At 33.4% G+C, this 17,802-nt stretch overlaps 1 protein-coding gene and 1 pseudogene across 1 annotated transcript; both read left to right on the top strand.

The window, feature by feature from the left end:
* Nucleotides 1-584: 584 nt before the first annotated feature.
* LOC105763247 (AAA-ATPase At1g43910) lies at nt 585-2,626 on the top strand. The gene is made up of 2 exons (XM_012581391.2): nt 585-1,857; nt 1,963-2,626. The coding sequence occupies exons 1-2, from the start codon at nt 856-858 to the stop codon at nt 2,431-2,433; spliced, it is 1,473 nt and encodes a 490-aa protein (XP_012436845.1). The 5' UTR covers nt 585-855; the 3' UTR covers nt 2,434-2,626.
* Nucleotides 2,627-5,393: 2,767 nt separating this feature from the next.
* LOC128035444 (protein EXPRESSION OF TERPENOIDS 1-like) lies at nt 5,394-17,578 on the top strand (annotated as a pseudogene).
* The last annotated feature ends 224 nt before the right edge of the window (nt 17,579-17,802 follow it).

Below are 17,802 nucleotides of genomic sequence, written 5' to 3'. Positions count from 1 at the left end.
GCTCAGCCTAACACACACACACACAAAAAAAAAAAAAAGAGAGAAAAAGTGATTTAGGCTTGACATGGAAAGCGTAAAGGAAATTGTTGTATGGTGTGCTGTAAAGAGAAAAGACAAGGAAAGCCTAAGATTTTACAATATTATTATCTAGTCAACTAGCTAGGTATCCAATTTTGTTTTCAAGTCCTTCAATAGTTCTTAGTAAGGGGAATTTCTCTGAAATGCAACCAAATCCTTCAGAACATGAGGATTGTAAGAAACATAAAAATGTAGTGTTTATACTATCTTCTTAGAACATGTGGCTTGTCAGTGTCTCAGGGACATGAGAGTATAGTATTTTCTCCATCACACTCATTTCATGGTGATCTGTTTTTTAGGACAAATACATTTATTGAATTTTTTAACTTTTAATTTACTCGAATGTCACTTTTTTTTAAGGAAAAAAAATTGTAACTAGTATTATATTCATGTGATTATAGTGAAAGTATGAGATGTTAACAACTGGTTAGGTTGGGCAAGATTGTCATGAGTATTGGCTGTATTCCATAGCTGACTGTATTTAACATCACATCCCCCAATGTTCTGCACTCAAAAAGTCTAATTAAAGAAGCAGCTTGGCAATGTCTGGTGTGTAATTTTCAACATAGAGTAGCCGTCCAAAAACAGTCTCTCACTTAATCTCTTCCATACAATTTCCTCGTGACGCTATTTTAGATTAAACAACATACATCTTCGAATTTGCTACATTCAATCCAAGTCAAGGAGTAGTCTCCACCTTACAGAAACCAGGCCACACTTAAAACCCACTTCAGTTTTCGTTTCTCCTCCATCGAATTTTTCTCCCTGTATCCAAAAATGGCTTCCCTTTTGAAAGAGCTACCTTCCATGTCTACCATCCTTGCTGCTTATGCTTCCCTCTCAGCAATGGCCATGTTAATCCGTACAATCTTGAATGAAATGATCCCGAAACCGATGCAAAGGTTTATCAACACCAAATTCTCTAATCTGGTATCCAAATACTTATCCTCCAACTTCACTTTCATCATAGAAGAACGCTGGCAAGCTGTTTATAACGAAACTTTTCGAGCTGTTGAGGTCTACCTTCCTACCCGAATCGGCCCTTCCACCGACAAACTTCTCCTCGGCTCCAATGACATTAACAACCCAACATCGCCGCCGAAACGGAAGATCCCTTCCGATTGCAAAATCATCGATGAATTCGAAGGTATAACCTTGGAGTGGACTCTGCATGTTAAAGAATCGGAAAAGTACTACATCCCTGATAAAAAAACCTATCACTTGACGTGCAAGAAAAGAGTTAGGGAACTTGTTGAACAAAAGTATTTTCCCCATATAGCGAAGACAGCTCAAACAATCTTGAGCAAGCGAGAAAAGCTCAACATCTATACCTATAACCAAGATCGTTCCAGGTGGGAATCGGCTGTTTTCAAGCACCCGGCAAGGTTCGAGACTTTGGCCATGGAACCAGAGCTGAAGCAGTTTATTATGGATGACCTTGACTCATTTGTGGGACGCAAGGATTTCTTTGAAAACGTTGGGAGGGCTTGGAAACGTGGCTACCTTTTGTTTGGTCCTCCAGGGACTGGCAAATCTTCACTGGTAGCTGCAATTGCAAATTACTTGAACTACAACGTGTATGATCTCCAGTTCCAAAGTGTTCGAAATGATGCCGATCTTAGACGTATACTTACATCCACCACAAACCGCTCTATTCTTCTAATTGAAGATATAGATTGCAGCACAAAGATTTCAAAAGATCGTGGCAAGTTAAAAAATGACCGTGAGAAGGAAGGCGAAGTTGGAAGAACCGATCGTCCTTCAGCCATTGATCCTGGAGTAAGTACCTCATTAAACTTTCTAAGCTATAACATTATAAAATTATTATTATTAGCTTAGATAACGATGATTTATGTGTATGTGTGTGTTTTAATTTTTCTGTAGGTAACATTGTCGGGACTATTGAATTTCATTGATGGACTGTGGTCGAGCTGTGGGAATGAAAGGATCATCATCTTCACGACGAATCACAAAGAGAAGTTGGACCCTGCTCTGTTGCGGCCAGGGCGCATGGATGTGCATATTCATATGGGATATTGTACTCCAACAGGATTCAGAAAACTTGCAACTACATATCTTGGAATCAAAGATGATAAACTCTTTGGTCCCATTGATGACCTGATTAAGGTTGTTGAGGTTACCCCAGCTGAAGTGGCGCAACAATTGATGATCAAAAGTGATGACCCTGAAGCTGCTCTCCATGGTCTCATTACGTACCTTAACACGAAAAAGGATAAAGTTGGAGAAGATGTGATTCAACAAGAAGAAGAAGCAAAGGATGAAAATAATAAGAATGATGGAAATCAAACAAAAGAACCTGATGAAAGTAAAACTGGTTGCATATATCTTTCTTAGATATATTGTTGTCTTTTTCAAACAATTGGGTCTAAACTAGGTTCCTTGCTTAATTATCTGGAAGTAGGAGACATCCATGTCTGTTGTGGAGATATGTTTGTATGTAATTATGTCTTTTAGGTAGCTACAAATCCAGCTGGCTTGTAATATCGTAATCATTGTTATGAATATGAACTACATTTGACTTCCGGTCTCTTTTTGCATTGATCTCCACAAGAAAAAAAAGGGTTGCAAATTATGATCAAATCAACTCATTAACATTATGCCACAGACACAGACCATTTTATTTTACTTTAAAATCAAATACAAATAATGTTGCGAGACGGATCATATTAAATCCAAGCAACCCTATTCTCAAAGTAGCATAGTCTTTGTCAGGTGTCCGCCCAAATATTGCTTTATTTGAAGTATGAATAAATCAAGGCCATATACCAACTTGCACATTTTGACATTTTTGTTCGGGAAAAAAACAAAGAGAATAACACTGGCTGACAATAGTTTGTTTGCGTTTGGTTTTTAAAAATTTTTAGTTAATAAGATGCCTAAGTATGTATATATCAAAAAATTAATGTTAAATATAACAAACTAACTGAATATTTATACTAAAAAAAGATTTGTAGGTTGGCATTTTGAATAGAGGATTTAGGGTTCTTTTGGATGGGCGGTGCGTTTACTTGCGGTTAGTGTAAAAATAACGGTAACGGTAAGATTAGATACTGTAGCGTGGGACAAATAGAAATCTAAACGCACCGCATTAGAAGTAAATGTCTATCCAAAGGGACTCTTAGTGTTTGAGAATAGTCTGTGAGTAACGAAGAAAGTTCATGGTTGTGAGGATAAACCCTTTGATGTTGGAGATAAATCTATAGACTCACCCATGGTGGAATTTGTATCCTTTAGAGACAAACTTGTTGGTCAACATAGTATGGGTAATGATGGCAAAAATAATGAGAAAGATGATATCATCCTAGAAGATGGAGATATTCGTATGGAAATTATTAATGAGGTACCATCAATAATTTCTCGAAATGAATTCACACACTTGTAGCAAAAACTATGTCCAGTGGTAATCAAGTTATTGGGTTAAAAGATAGACTTTGAACAAGATCTATGTTTTTATGAAGTCATTGCAGAGTATACCTCTTATCGATTTAGCAAATGATTATTATCCGGTGAAACTTTAATAAGCTAATGATTATGAAAAAGTCCTTCTAAAAGTTAATGGGTGTTTTTTGTCTAGTATTTAACTGTTCAATCATGGACGCCCTTTTTTTATTATGTAAGATTATCCTCATAATGAAATAGTCTAAATCAGTCTACCAAAACTATCGAGTGCATGTATAAAAAGAGTACTAGTAGGATTATTAAAATAAATTATAGCAAAGGAAATGAAACTTGTAAGAGCTTTGCAAGAAAGGTTATTTGTGTAAAATTGAGAAATTTTTTGATCTCTAAAATTAGAATTGAAGAGGCATTCAGAAAGTAGAGTATGAGGAGCTTCCAAATCTTCGTTTTAATGATGGTTATTATGGTCACGTTAAAGAGGGATGTCCAACTCTTAATTCCAATGATGAAAATAAAGAAATTACTAGAATACAACAACTATAAGTGATGTAGGTGAAATGGAGTGTGGAGGAGAAAAGTTTGACTCTTAAATGTTAGTGGAGCATAAATCAAGACGAAAAGGGCGTAGAGAGGTTGGCAAATCAATTGGAAATCAGGAGTTCAATAATGGAGGAATTTCAAGGAGATAAAATCTCTAATAAGATTAATCAACAATTTTCTTAATGAAGTTCGATCTTTGCTTAATATTGACTCGCATCAAATGTTTAATAAGGGTCCAACTGGGTCCAAAGGGAAGGGGAAAGTGGACAAGGGTAAAGGAAAAGTTCCTAAAGGCCCAAGGGAATATAAAAGGCCTAAAGGCCCAACTACTAGCAATAATAGAGTATTTATTTTGAGGCCTGAAATGAGTATTAACGAATAGGAAATTAGTACAAATATCTTGATAAATTCAACAGTTGGATTGTTAAAATATAATCGTATAAAAATTATGAGTAGGTGTAAAACTACATTAGTTTTACATCAATGAAAGTGGATTCCCTTTCCTCCTCTCACACAAAAACACACACTCTCTCTATATCTATTTAAGCAAAACGTGTTTAACCAAACAACAAAAGAAAACCTAAAAAAGTAGCGGTTTTACGGGAACAAAGTTGGTGGGAAGAGACGTGGGGAGAAAGTGAGCATCGAATGGGAATGAGAAAGAGAAAGATAGAAACTACAATTACTTATATGCACAAAAGAAATCGAGAAAAGGGTGAGATGAAATTCTCTTAATTTTATTTCTTTATGTAAAAAATTCCCTTTTTCCCTTTTTCTTTTTCTAAATTTTTGGGTTTTGATTTCTTCACCAGACAATACAAGAGAAAAGTATGAGGAAAACCTCCAAGATTTCAAGGAAAAAGAGATGGGCTAATGGGAAGAAACTTTCAAACTTAGATGAAAGATAGTGAAAGGCATGGCGGTGGCGTTTTTGTAAAAAAAAAGCTATAAATGATTGGTTTATTACATCTTAAACCATTTGTTTTTGCAACAAGGAAAACAAGATAAAATAATTGTAAAAAAAAAGACTTAGAGAGTGGAAGCGTGAAGAAGATATTGATTGTAAGTTTTGGAAAGAAGGAACTCCAACAGAACTTGACGTGTTGCCCACTCTTTTTTTAATCCAAAATCAACATTTTCTTTCTTGCAATTAGGGGGCATGAACACCACCACCACCAACAAAATAAGCAATACAAAAATGCTACTAGTATTCGTCACTTTCAATTTAAGATTAATAATAAGCTAATAGTAACACATTCAGGACGGAGAATTGGTAATAGCTTGGGGAAAACAAGAATCGAAACAGATAGGGAAGTTTCTAATATGGATTATTAGTTGAGGTGTGAGAAAAGACAATGTTTGGGTGTTTCTCACTAGGAGAAAGAGGAAGTTACAACCAACAACATCAACTAGAAATTCAACCCGACAACTGGTTTTGGTACAAAAATGAAGACATTTCTTATAAGGGTTTTGAGCTATGGAAACAACAAGATCTTTACTTGTCCGCAGGTGGGTTAGGAGTTGGACTTAGTAGGAACTCCATCAGCATATTTGAGGATTCTTTTAGCTCGAGATTAGGCTTCGTGGTTACAAAAAGTAGTAGTATAGTAGGAGGAGGAAAATGAGGCATGAATTGCCAAGATTTTGGGAATTAAGCTAAGAAAGATTGTCCACACATGAGGTGTAGAACTTGTTGTAAGAGCTGAGGATTCGATTGCCAAACCCCTATCAAAAGTACTTGGGTTCCTGTTACCAAACGCTGTGAAAAACTGTAACACCCCTCGCCCAACCTGATCACCAGGTCTGAGCTTCGAAATGCTACACTCATTGTCGGAGCAACTACAATCTTATAACATTCAATTCGAATCATTATACCAGTAAATACATGCACTAATGAAATGTACTATTTTCATTCATTCTTGGGTTTTACACGAGCTTACGAAAGCCTGATACCATCCCTAAATCATTAAGGGTTATTATGCGAATTTTTTCAATCATTTAAGGTCAATGTTGCGACTTTTAGAGTTTGGTGTCGCAATAATAAAGATCAAATACAAGCGTCCCTGATCACGGATCATATTGCAAAGTTTTCAAAATAAAATAGAGTCAATGTCGCAAAATTTAGGGTGTGATGTCGCAACATCACATGTAGCCCACTAAATTCCTATATCAAATGAGTTTTACCTAACAAGTTCAAATACTCAAATTCAACTTAACCATACCATACCAAAAACTTGTCAAAACAAACCATTTAACCATTTTCATTCAACCAATTCAATATAACTTCAAATAACACAAAACATACCAATTAAACTTTTTCAATTGTAAATAATTTATCTAACCAACTAGCCATTCAAAAAATAAACTTATCATCAATGCTAATCTATGTGCAATCATGTTATTTTAAGTGCCATGTATAACTCAACCACAATTTCCAAAACATACTATTTTCATTAGGCATTAGCTTTGCCAAAATCATGCATTAGAAAGGTTTCAAATTATGATTAGCAATCACAATTAACATATAAAAAACACTTATGTATATGCCATAATTTCAAACCTTAAACAATAAAAAAGCTACCGATTTGGTGATAGGATAGTGTGAGCTTTAGGATGATCCGACTTGATGTGGTCCGCAAGGTGGCGATCTATAAAGAAAAGGGAAAAAAAAGGGTAAACATATGAAATGCTTCGTAAGTTCAAAATGGAATTTAAACATACATTGAACATTTAAAATGATTAAACTAATCCAATTGACATTCAACTTAGTTATCCTTTGTCATATTATGATATGAATAGACATATAACATCGCCAAATAAACGTGTTAGTCCTATTTCCAAGTCATAAGTAATATCAAGGCTTTAGCGGAATCATGTAACCATTCACATATCAAACATCAATAATTCTATTTCATCTCACCATTTCATTTTCAATTTATCATTAAGTTCCATTTCTAATCTATTGAATATCACTCGATAGAACTATAGTTAAGCGAACTCGGATACACAGGTTAATATATTGCTCACACAAGCTAACAGTATGATAAAATTGCTCACACAAGCTGTCATTATAATGGATTTGCTCACACAAGTTGTTGTTATAATAGATTTGCTCATACAAGCTGACATTATAATAGATTTCTCATTCGGGCTAAGCCTACGATATGTACAACTCGAAGAATTTGCAACAAATGTTAAATTTCATAATAACATGTAAAATCGCTGATCCACCATGCATATAACCTTAATGATATGTTATACGTATCTTAACCTTTTTCTACACTTTGGTCCTTTTGAACAGAATTAACAATTAAACTTTACAATCTAGTCTTTTTTCACATCTAAGTTTAAAATCTATCAATTTAACACTAAATTCTTTAGGAATTCAACAACAAAAACATTCAAAAACTTTAGCAGTTTTGCAAATCAATACATGGGCTAGCTAAATATAGCTCTCATGACCTAAAAACATAAAAAATTATAAGAAAATGACTTAATTGCACTAACCAATTAAGGATCGAAAGCTTAAACTCTTGAAAGATTCTCTTCAATGGTGGCTTCAGTGGAGAAAGATGAAGATGAAGGCTTCTTCTCTTTCTTTCCACTTAATGTTTCTTTTATAGGTAAATTAATCCTTTAATTATATTTAATTTAATCATATTTTAACTAAACAATTTATACTTGCTTAAGTTAATTAATTTATAATGCTACCATCCACTTATATAATTTAAAATAGGTCTATTTGCTATTTTAGTCCTTTGGTTAATTACAATTAAGTCCCTTACTCTTTGACCAATTAAAAACTTATTGTGATAAAATTTTTATAATTTAGTCATTATACCCTAATTAAGAAATTAATAGGAAAAATTAAAGAATCGAAATTTAATATTCTTTTATAGCAACTCCTTAAATATTATAATTTAATATTTACGAACTTGGTTTATGGAAATGAGGTTTTGAAATTGCCTTTTTTGGCACTATTAAAAATTGAGTTGTTACAAAGGCAACAAAGTCTTACTACTTTGCAACAGCAGCAACAACAACAACTCCAGCTTCGTAAAGAGAATATCAAAAGAAAATTAGAGAATCCAACATGTTCTTCTCTTGCTTGCACTTGTTTAACAACAAACACATTAGATGAAGTTCCATTGTTGTTGTATATATTCCTTATCTGGTATTATCTCTCAAAGATCCATTCTTTTTTAATAATTTAAAAGAAAATTTAGAAGCAAATAAAAACACATATATCAATTTTGACTAGTGTATAATCGACCTCCATAGTAAACCATATAGCAAATTTCCCTTTTACACATATTTTTAACCTCTTCCTTTGCATTCTTTTCTCTATCTCTTCTTAAGTTGATATTTGTGTATAACTCGATTGTCCTATTCGTATTTTTTTTAATCATAAAAATAAAGAAAACCCAAATTTAATTTTACTTATCCAATCTAATAAATGAATTGAAGTTATTATTATGGATGTTTTGTTCTGAGCATTGTTTTGATGTGTGATAGTGAGCAACATTGAGGATGTTGACGATCAATATGCTTATCAGATAGTAGTGAACATCAAAGGGCATGTTTTTAAAGGAATTCTTTTTTATCAAGTCCCTAATAGTGGCTAAAACATGGCAACAGTAGTAGTAGGTAGTGAGAGTTCTTCTAGCCCTACTATTATTGCCAATATGACTACCATTGCAGCTAATGCCAAATCCAGTAGCACAATGGCTATAACTTCTTCATTAACCACCATAGTTTTGGAGTCATCCTCTTTATGTCTAACTCCACTTAACATATTTATGGCTGGTTCACAGTTTTATTTTTCCAAACCCAAGATCTTGAAAACACACTCCACAATATTTTTTTTCTTATTTGTCTAATCTTGTCAATTTTCTAAGCATTTGATGACAATGAAGTAATACAACATTTGATACCACCTACCATTCAAGTAAGGACATGTTAAAAGTGTTTTAAGAAAAAGAAGATCAAGAGAGAGAGAGAGAAATGGTGGAGATGTCTGTTAATTTTTTGTGCAAAATTGAATTCTTTTTATGCAGATCATCAATATAAATTCTTCTTCCCGTTCCCTCTTAATTGAAATGTAAAGTTGTTTGTATACGAAATGTGTGTAGAAATTGCATAACAATGGAGTTTTAATATCATTTTAGTGAGATTGTGGGTTTTTAAGGGTAAATTTTGGTTGAATAATTTCAAAATGGTTTACTATGAGTTTGGGTTCAATGATCAATTTAGCATATGATTTTTTATCTCAATTTGGCACTTGAGTTTGGCTTCAATATTCACTTTGGTACTTGAGTTTTTTTTTATTATGTACTTGAGTTTGGCTTCAATGTTCAATTTGATATCAAGCTTTTCTTGTCCCAATTAAGTACTTATGTTTTCTTTACTACAGCATACATGTGAAACATTTGTAATAGCCCGCTTGTCGTAGATTATATTGATATTTTGTTGGCGTATAATTGAGTAAGCCAGAGTAGTATGGGGTTAATTATCAATTAAAGTGTTGGGTTGACATGTTACGTGAATTTATTAGTACGCCTTTGTGAGGGACGCCTTGTTGGAATTTGCCATTTAGCCAACTCTAGGGTTTAGCAGACTATTTTGTGAGACGATCCGCCAACCCCAAATCTTCTAGGTGAATTTGTTAGTTCCAAGAGCGATAGGATTATTTTATGTAGAAATGATAGCTTGGTAAGTATCGTTAGAGTTTAGTTAAGATCTAGTTGGGATTGAACTAGAGTGCTATAGATGACAACTTGATATGTTTAGGTAGTCGAATGACCTGTTTAGTTGGTCACTTAAGCCTACAAGCAATGCTTTATGACTTTGATTAATGGCAGTAGTTGCATTTGGTAAAAAGATTAGACTTCAAATCTTGTTAAGCAAATTTAGCCTCAGTTTTCAAGGGTGATAGCAGGATGTCCGACCTTCCCACTAAGCTTATTTTCCATTGTTTGTGCTGTATAAGGATGCCTATAGCCAGCATGTTTCACCTTTGTTTCTCTGTGTTCTTCTATATGTCTTTACATCAGTGCATGCGTGATCAAATTTTTAGTAGATGAATAGTCTGATAATTATGATTGTTTCTTATTTACCTCAAGAAGCTAGTGAAGATTCGAGCAATCGAGACAAATGATCAATAGAGTAGATTTTATCCTAAAGTTCGTGGTGAGTTCTTTCTTGTTTCCTTTGAGTTATAAAAGTTCTATGATATGTGGGGTGTAAAAGGTAAGTTGTCCCTACTGAAGATGGGTCAATGTGTCTTGTATTAACGAGTATGTAGTAAGTTTGTGATATGTGTGTGTGAGCATGGCCATGGTCGAGGTAAAAATACCCACATTATGTACGAGCCCAGTACCAAACTATCTGTGACATGTGAAAAGAAACAATATTTATGATGCTTTCGGTAGGGCATCTTTATTGCAAACTAAACTAGCAAATTACGGCTCGACCTTGCTGATATGTGATTCTGATTTCTAAAATATGGGTCCGAGGCTGGCACAAGTTTGGGTCATAGGTAAACATACATGATTGAGGAAATTATGTATAAGTCGACGATATAGACTTTTTTAGCACCTTTTGAGCTATAATTCATGCAGTTTAGTAGTAATTTTTGTCGAAATTCATACTTTAATTATAAAATAATTAGCTTGAACTTAAATTATTAACATATTGAATTTTAATTATTTTTATAATAAATTTCCACAAATTTGGTTTATTTTCGACAGTTTTGCACAAAAGGTGAAAATTAGCTTGACAGACACCTCGAAAGACTTGAACCATTGGGGTAATTTTTGCATTAAGTGAATCAAGAGCATGGCTAAATTATTTTCCAGCCAAGGACAGTCCAATAATGATTATTATACATACTTTTTAATTAATTTTTATCCAACATTAATTGGATAAAAACTTAATATAAAGTTTGAAAAAGAAAGTGGCCTACTGTGCTAAGTATAGAGGACTGAACCACCAAGCAATTGGGCAGCCCAAAACCTTCCCTATAGTTGATCCAATCAGCTGATTTTTTCTGATTTTCATACTTTCAAATCAGCCCTTTAGCTTCCCCTAAATGCTATTCAAAGCCCTCCACTTTTTGTGCCTTTTACTTTTTACCTCAAGCTAAATATAGCAAAGTTTGAAACATTCAAACTTGCTTAATGAATGGCCGGCCAAGTGAGCTTGAATGGCTGAAATTTATTTTCTATTTTTAGCAGTCATTCCCACCTATATATACTCCTATTCCCTTCCTCATTTCACTCCCATTCATTTTTATACTTCTCTCTCTTTCACTCACTTTCTCTCTTCCTTCCCCTTCTTTGTTTTCTCCTTTTTCTTGTTTTATTCCCTTGCCGACTTCCTTCTTGAAAAAGAGCTTTCATCCACCTTGGAGTAGAAGCATTCAAGTGTTTGTGAAGGCCTTGGATTGACAAAACAAGCAGATAAGGAGAGGAGAGTACTAGTCTGGCTTTGGAGAAATATTGGATTTGCTTTCTAGTTCCCTTCTCTTTAATTGTCTTGTTCATGTTGTGATCATGAACATGAATATTTTTTATGTCTTATTCTTGATTTAATTAAAATGTATTAAATTTAATTCGTGTTAGATTGATTACATTCTGTCCACTTAAATTATTATAATCGTGTTCGTGTTGTTATTAAGCATTGGTAATTTGTTCAATTAAATAAAATCATGCATATGTTATACTTGCATTATAATTGTAAGGTAAAAATGAATTAATTATTAATCGTATTGAAATTTTAATTAATTGACACAATATTTAATTGGTGCATGCTTAATCTTCTAAGGTAGTTGAAGGTTAAATTAACGATGGTATTAAACGATACATTAGCCTTGCATAACTTGTAAGATTATTGTGATTAAATTGTTTCAATATAAGAATATGTTGTTACTTCAATCTTATACTTGCTTATGAAATTGATTAATTTTTGAATTGAAGTAGTAATGTATTCAAGAGATTAATTGGTTTAGTAAGTTTGTATGTGCATTAGTTAGCAAAATACCAAGTTGTCGTGAAATTATTCGTAATAACATGAATATGAGTTTAGTAATTTTAAGTTAAAGAATGTAATTGATCTAACACATTTATGTCATATTGATTAAACTTGTTTTACTAATTGTGCATTGGAATTTTAAGTTTTATTTTTCTTAGATTACTTAATTAATTTTTAGTTTTTAAGTCACTTCTTCAAATTAACATATTTTTCTTCACCAAAGTGTTTAATTTTACACTTCATAAATATTTTTTTTCTTAGTCCCTGTGGGTACGGTAACTCGACATTTACTTGTCACTATATTACTTAATACAATTGTGTACACTTGCACATTTCCGTTGTTCCACCCGCCAAAGGTACTGTATGCATTATATTGGTGAAGTGTTGTCGCTAGAGAACTGTACTGACAACTTGGTATAATGTATCTGTATGATTGAGTCTCGAAATTGTCTTTATTTTTGGGTTACTATCAGTAACCTGATAACTATTCTATGTCATTTGGAACTCACTAAGTGTAATTGAACTGAATTTGTTACCTTTCTTTCTCAGGCTTAAGTAGTAGAAGGAGACTACGCCAGAGTTGTGCTTACAAGTGAGCCACTTGTCTATCTTGTGTCATGCATGGCTAGTTGGCAGCTAGTGTATATATGCGTTGGTACTTAACTTTTGTTTTTACCTCACAATCGTATTATTTTTATCTTAAAGTGGAACTAGCTTTTATTATTCACGTGCACGCCAAACTACATTGATTCGCAGTTTACAAACTTGCCATTTTCTATTAAGTGTATTCGCCATACATGACTGCATATGTTTTAAAGGTTTCCTTTATTAATTCCTATTATTTTCTTTAAGGATGAGTTACTAAATGAACCAAGAATTATGATCTTTAACTAAAAGAAGAACCTTTACAACTGATTTCTCAAATATTTAAATTAAGCCAAAAGGATTGAATCTATCAGTAACGCCTTAGCCTGTTTGGCGGTTTGTTTGGTTGATTGATATATGTCATGTCTTCCTGACGGGCTAAGGGGTGTTACAACATTCATTAGGCCTAGTGATGTCTGTAACAACCCAATTTTCAGTGGTGACGAAATAGTGGTTTTGAGACCACAAGTTTCTATCGTGTCGACTCATAAATATTGTTTATGAAATATTTTTGGAGTCATTAGGGTTGTATTAATTTTTGGTTAGTAAATTTTATCATTTGAATAGCTAATTATGAAAAAGAACTAATTTGTAAAAGATGCAAAATTTATCAATTAATACAATTGGATGATTTAATGGCCTAATTAATAAATGTGAGAGGACCAATAGGGAAAATAGTCCTTATTTTAGATAGCGGAAGGTAATGGGTATTAAATTTAAAGAAAAATTGAATAAAATTTTAGTATAATGGTAATTTTGTAATTAAAACAAAGTTAAAACAAAATTAAGTAAAGATTAAGCACTTTCTTCTTCATTCTATCTTCAACCTTGCCGAAAAACCATGGAAAATTAAGCTTGGAGAATCGTCCAAACATAGTATCTTGCATGTGAGTGATTTCTGTACCCGTTTATTGTCATTTTTATGTTTTTGAGATCGTTGCAACTAGGTCCAACTAGCCCGTACCTTCGTTTTAGAATCTGCTAAAAATTTTAAAAGTTGTCATGGATGGATCTGGAATGTTTTTTTTATGATAACTATATATTTGAACCTTTGGTTGTGTTGTTTGGTGATTTTGTGAAGTGATTTTTGTTATATTTTAATTTTAGGTCTAAATTGTGAAAATGTCAAAATTTTAGGGTTTGATAGTTGTAATACCCAAATTTTACCCGCCCTTTTTTTATAAAATAAAAGGTCCAGTTTGTTTTTACAAAGCTGAATCTAAAACAAATAATGGGCCCAGAATACATGGCCCAAATTGAAATAAAGCAGAGGCCCAAATCTAGTGGCCCAAAACGATGGCAGAAACCCTAGGGTTTCTGGGGAGAACTCGCGCCGCAGCCACCTAGTCCGAATCTCCGCGCGATCTTCACCTGCAAACATAAGAAAGGAAAGAAAATCAAGGATTTCGAAATCAAATCAAATAGATATTAGCAGATTTCTTTGTATCTTTACGATTGCTATAAAAGCAATCTTAATATACTGTAATAAGGACAAATTGAAAATCAATAAAAAACACAATTATCTTTACAACAAAAACAAAGTTAGTTCAATACCGAAAGAGCAGAAATCATTCCAAGGTTGATATTTATTTCTCTATCTTTGTTAATCTACTATTTTTTATTATTATATGTTTTTATCTATGTGCTAAGAAAAATAAATAATAAGAAACGGAAAGAAATAACCTGGTGTTTTGAGCCCAGATAGCCGTGAACGGCCGAGGGAGCCGTCTCCGACGAAAGACGGCTTGAAACCGAAAGGTTTCTTGGGTTTTTGAGGTGTTTCTACTGATCTTTTGAGGGTTTTGAGCCCGGATTTGCGTTTAGGGGCTTTGGAGGGACCAGATAGGGGTTTTCCTGTCTTCCGGCCACTGCATATGGCGGTGCCGGCGCCGGAGATCGGCGACCGGTGCGGTGGCTAATGACCGGTCGATGAGCGGACTGGAGGCCGGGCTAATGGGGGCGAGAGTTTTTTTTGGAGTTTTTTTTGGAAGGAAGAATAAAATGAAATTTTTTTGAAATATTTTTGGCTTAAATAGCCTATCGAAACGGCGTCGTTTCATTAGGCTTCCCCAGGCGCTAAAACGACGTCGTTTTGGGGAGGCCGACCCGACTTCGACCGGACCCGGATCCAGGATCCGCGTGTTTTTTATGCAGAGGGGCAAATTGCGCTTTTGGCCCCTCTGGCTTTTAATATATTTCCAATTAGGTTTTTTTTTATTTTTTAATTCGCCCCTTTAATTTACTTTGAATTTCAATTTAAACCTACTTGAACGACACCGTTTTAGAGGAGAAGGGAAAATTTCTCTTCCAGCCCCTCTATGTAATTCGCGCGTTCAATTTAGGCCTTTTACCTTCAATTATTTGCGAATTTGCCCGAGTTTTTTTTATTTTTTTATTAATTAATTTTCATTTTTTATTTTTTCTTTTTTCATATTTAATTATTTTATTTAAATCTATGTATATATGCATTTTTGTACATATTTATATATACATACGCATATTTAAATTTTTTAATGTAATGTAATTATTTTTTATTTTATGTAATTATTTTTTAATATCTATATATGTATATATATTTATCCTTGTATATATATGTATGAATACATATTAATATTTTTAACCATTTATTTATTTATATATATATGGATATATTTTTTTAAACGCGAATGCATGTATTTTTTTATACTTTATAATGTATAATTTTTTCCTTTATTTTCACAAATGCATTATATTTTGTTTCTACAAATTTTAACCCAAAATTTCATATGTAGGTTATGTGAATGTATTTTAATTTCAATGAATATATTATGTGCTGTTTATTCTTTATTTTTGTTATTTCTTTCATTTGTTTATTGATTTATGTTTTCAGTTATATTTTGTTCATTTATTTGATATTCTTGCATGTCGTTGGTTATTTTTTTATGTATGTTAGTTTCGTTTATTTATATGTTTATATTATTTCTATGCCGTTATTGTATTTATTATTGTTGTATTTGTTATTGCGACATCTATACATACATTCATTATAACATTACGTCACCTTTTTTACTCGAATTTAAAAATAGAATTTTTCAAAATAGGGATAATACTCGTATTTAGGATTTTCAAGAAGATTGAGCCCTAACGTATTGGATTTCGATTTTCTTCGTAAAATCTAACAATCGAGGATTGCTCTTTAATCAAACAAAATAAAACTTGTCATCGGGATTTCAATATGTTGTGTCCTAACATATTGGATGTGACACGTTGATTTCTCGAGATAAAGAATTTTTAAAAAAATAAAGGAAATATTGAATGTTTGGGATTTTAAGAAATTGTGCCTTACCGTATTGGGTTGTGATTTCTTCATAAATTTTAAACAATTAAGTATTTTCTTAAATTTTATTACACGAGTTTTTTTTTTGGACTAACTCACCTTGAAGAGAATAAAATGTTGGGCCCTAACGCATTGGGTGTGATATTTTTCTTTTTAAAATGAGAAAGTCTTAATAAATAATTTAATTTAAGTAAGGATAGTATTTATTAACTCTCGACATTAAGACACTAATTAATCAACTAGGTACCAATTTTTGGGCATAACGAGGGCGCTAATCCTTCCTCGTATGTAACCGACTCCTGGATCTGTTTTTCTAAAACTCGTAGACCAAAGCCGTTTTTAGGTGATCCAATCACACCTCAATAAAAGATTGGCGGCGACTCCAATTTTCATCGAAAACCAATTTTTTTTTCAAAATTAAAAATGGTTTCGACAGCTTGGCAACTCCGCTGGGGACTTTTTTTTAAAAAAAAATAAGAGAGTCGAGCCACAAAGTTGATTAATTCTTGTCTTATAGTCGAGAAAATATTTTTAAAAAATTTTCATGATATCCTTTTGCATTCATTATTTTCTTACTTAATTGATTTAAATATTGTTTGCATTGCACATTACATGTGTTCGATAATTTTACCCTTCTAAGTGGGAGTGAGAAACTATTCCTTCGTGAGGTTTTCACCTTCGTATAGGATAGTGGATCGCTTTCGGAATACATCGGAACCTATGCCTTCGTGAGATTTTCATCTCCGTATAGTCATAGGGAAAGTGTATTCCCCTGAACTGAACTTGATCTATATGAGCCTATAATGGGTGAAGATCGAGAAATCTGCTGGTTCGGGTACCTTTACTTTAGAGCCAAACTGCATATAATGAACCTTAGGAGCTTGCCTTAGGTAGAACCATACTAAACCCTAGTAGATGTCCTAATAGACATTTTACTCTTCTTTGATTATATGCTTATATTTGATACTGACTTTTGTGTTTTATTTTGATTGCATGACATGGCATTTCATTTCACCATAAAAGGCGTCAGTTCATATTCAGTTGCTAGATAGAAAGCTTGTCATGGAAAAAGAGTTTCTTGATAAAGTGGAGGACAATGCGGCTGTCCTAACTTGGTCTGAAACAATGTAGCAAGAAAAGGGTGATAGTTTGGCTGATGGGTATGTATCGGAATTATGGGACTTTATGCGCATCAGTGTAACTCAAAACAATTTGCAAGAATTGAAGGAGATATGGGATCAGTGGAATGACGAGGTTAGACAGGTATTCTATGACAATTATGGGGATTTGCCTTATTTGCTTGACATAAAGGTAGACAAGCGTTTATTTCGAGCCCTCGCCCAGTTTTGGAATCCTGCTTACAGTTGTTTTACATTTAAGAAGGTTGATTTGGTGCCTAGGATAGAAGAATATATGGCTTTACTCCGATGTCCAAAGTTTCAAGTAGACAGGGTCTACTCGAGAGCGGTATATGTGCCAACCTTTTCAAAGAAACTGATGAGTGTAACAGGGATGAGTGAGCAGTGGGTTGCTGCACGGATTAAGTAAAAGGGGGATAGTAAGTGCGTTCCTTAGAGAAGCTTGAAAGATACAATTCTAACACACCCAGATGTAAGAAAGAGGTTAGATGTCTTTGCTTTAAGTATATATGGCTTGGTTGTCTTCCATAAAGCCTTGGGGCACGTGGATGAAGCAGTCACTGATTTATTCGACCGGCTCGATAAGAAGGTTACACCGATTCCAACAATTTTGGCAGAAACTTTCAGGTCATT

The sequence above is a fragment of the Gossypium raimondii genome, chromosome 12, assembly GCF_025698545.1.
Source record: "Gossypium raimondii isolate GPD5lz chromosome 12, ASM2569854v1, whole genome shotgun sequence".
NCBI lineage: Eukaryota > Viridiplantae > Streptophyta > Magnoliopsida > Malvales > Malvaceae > Gossypium > Gossypium raimondii.
Note: the sequence above shows the minus strand (reverse complement) of the source record. Positions and strands in the feature narration are given on the sequence as shown.

What these genes read in the sequence shown, in the direction of transcription:
- LOC105763247 (XM_012581391.2), top strand. Translation starts at nt 856, where the DNA reads ATGGCTTCCCTTTTGAAAGAGCTACCTTCCATGTCTACCATCCTTGCT. An exon ending in CTTCAGCCATTGATCCTGGA is followed by an intron (nt 1,858 to 1,962) that starts GTAAGTACCTCA and finishes ATTTTTCTGTAG; the next exon opens with GTAACATTGTCGGGACTATT.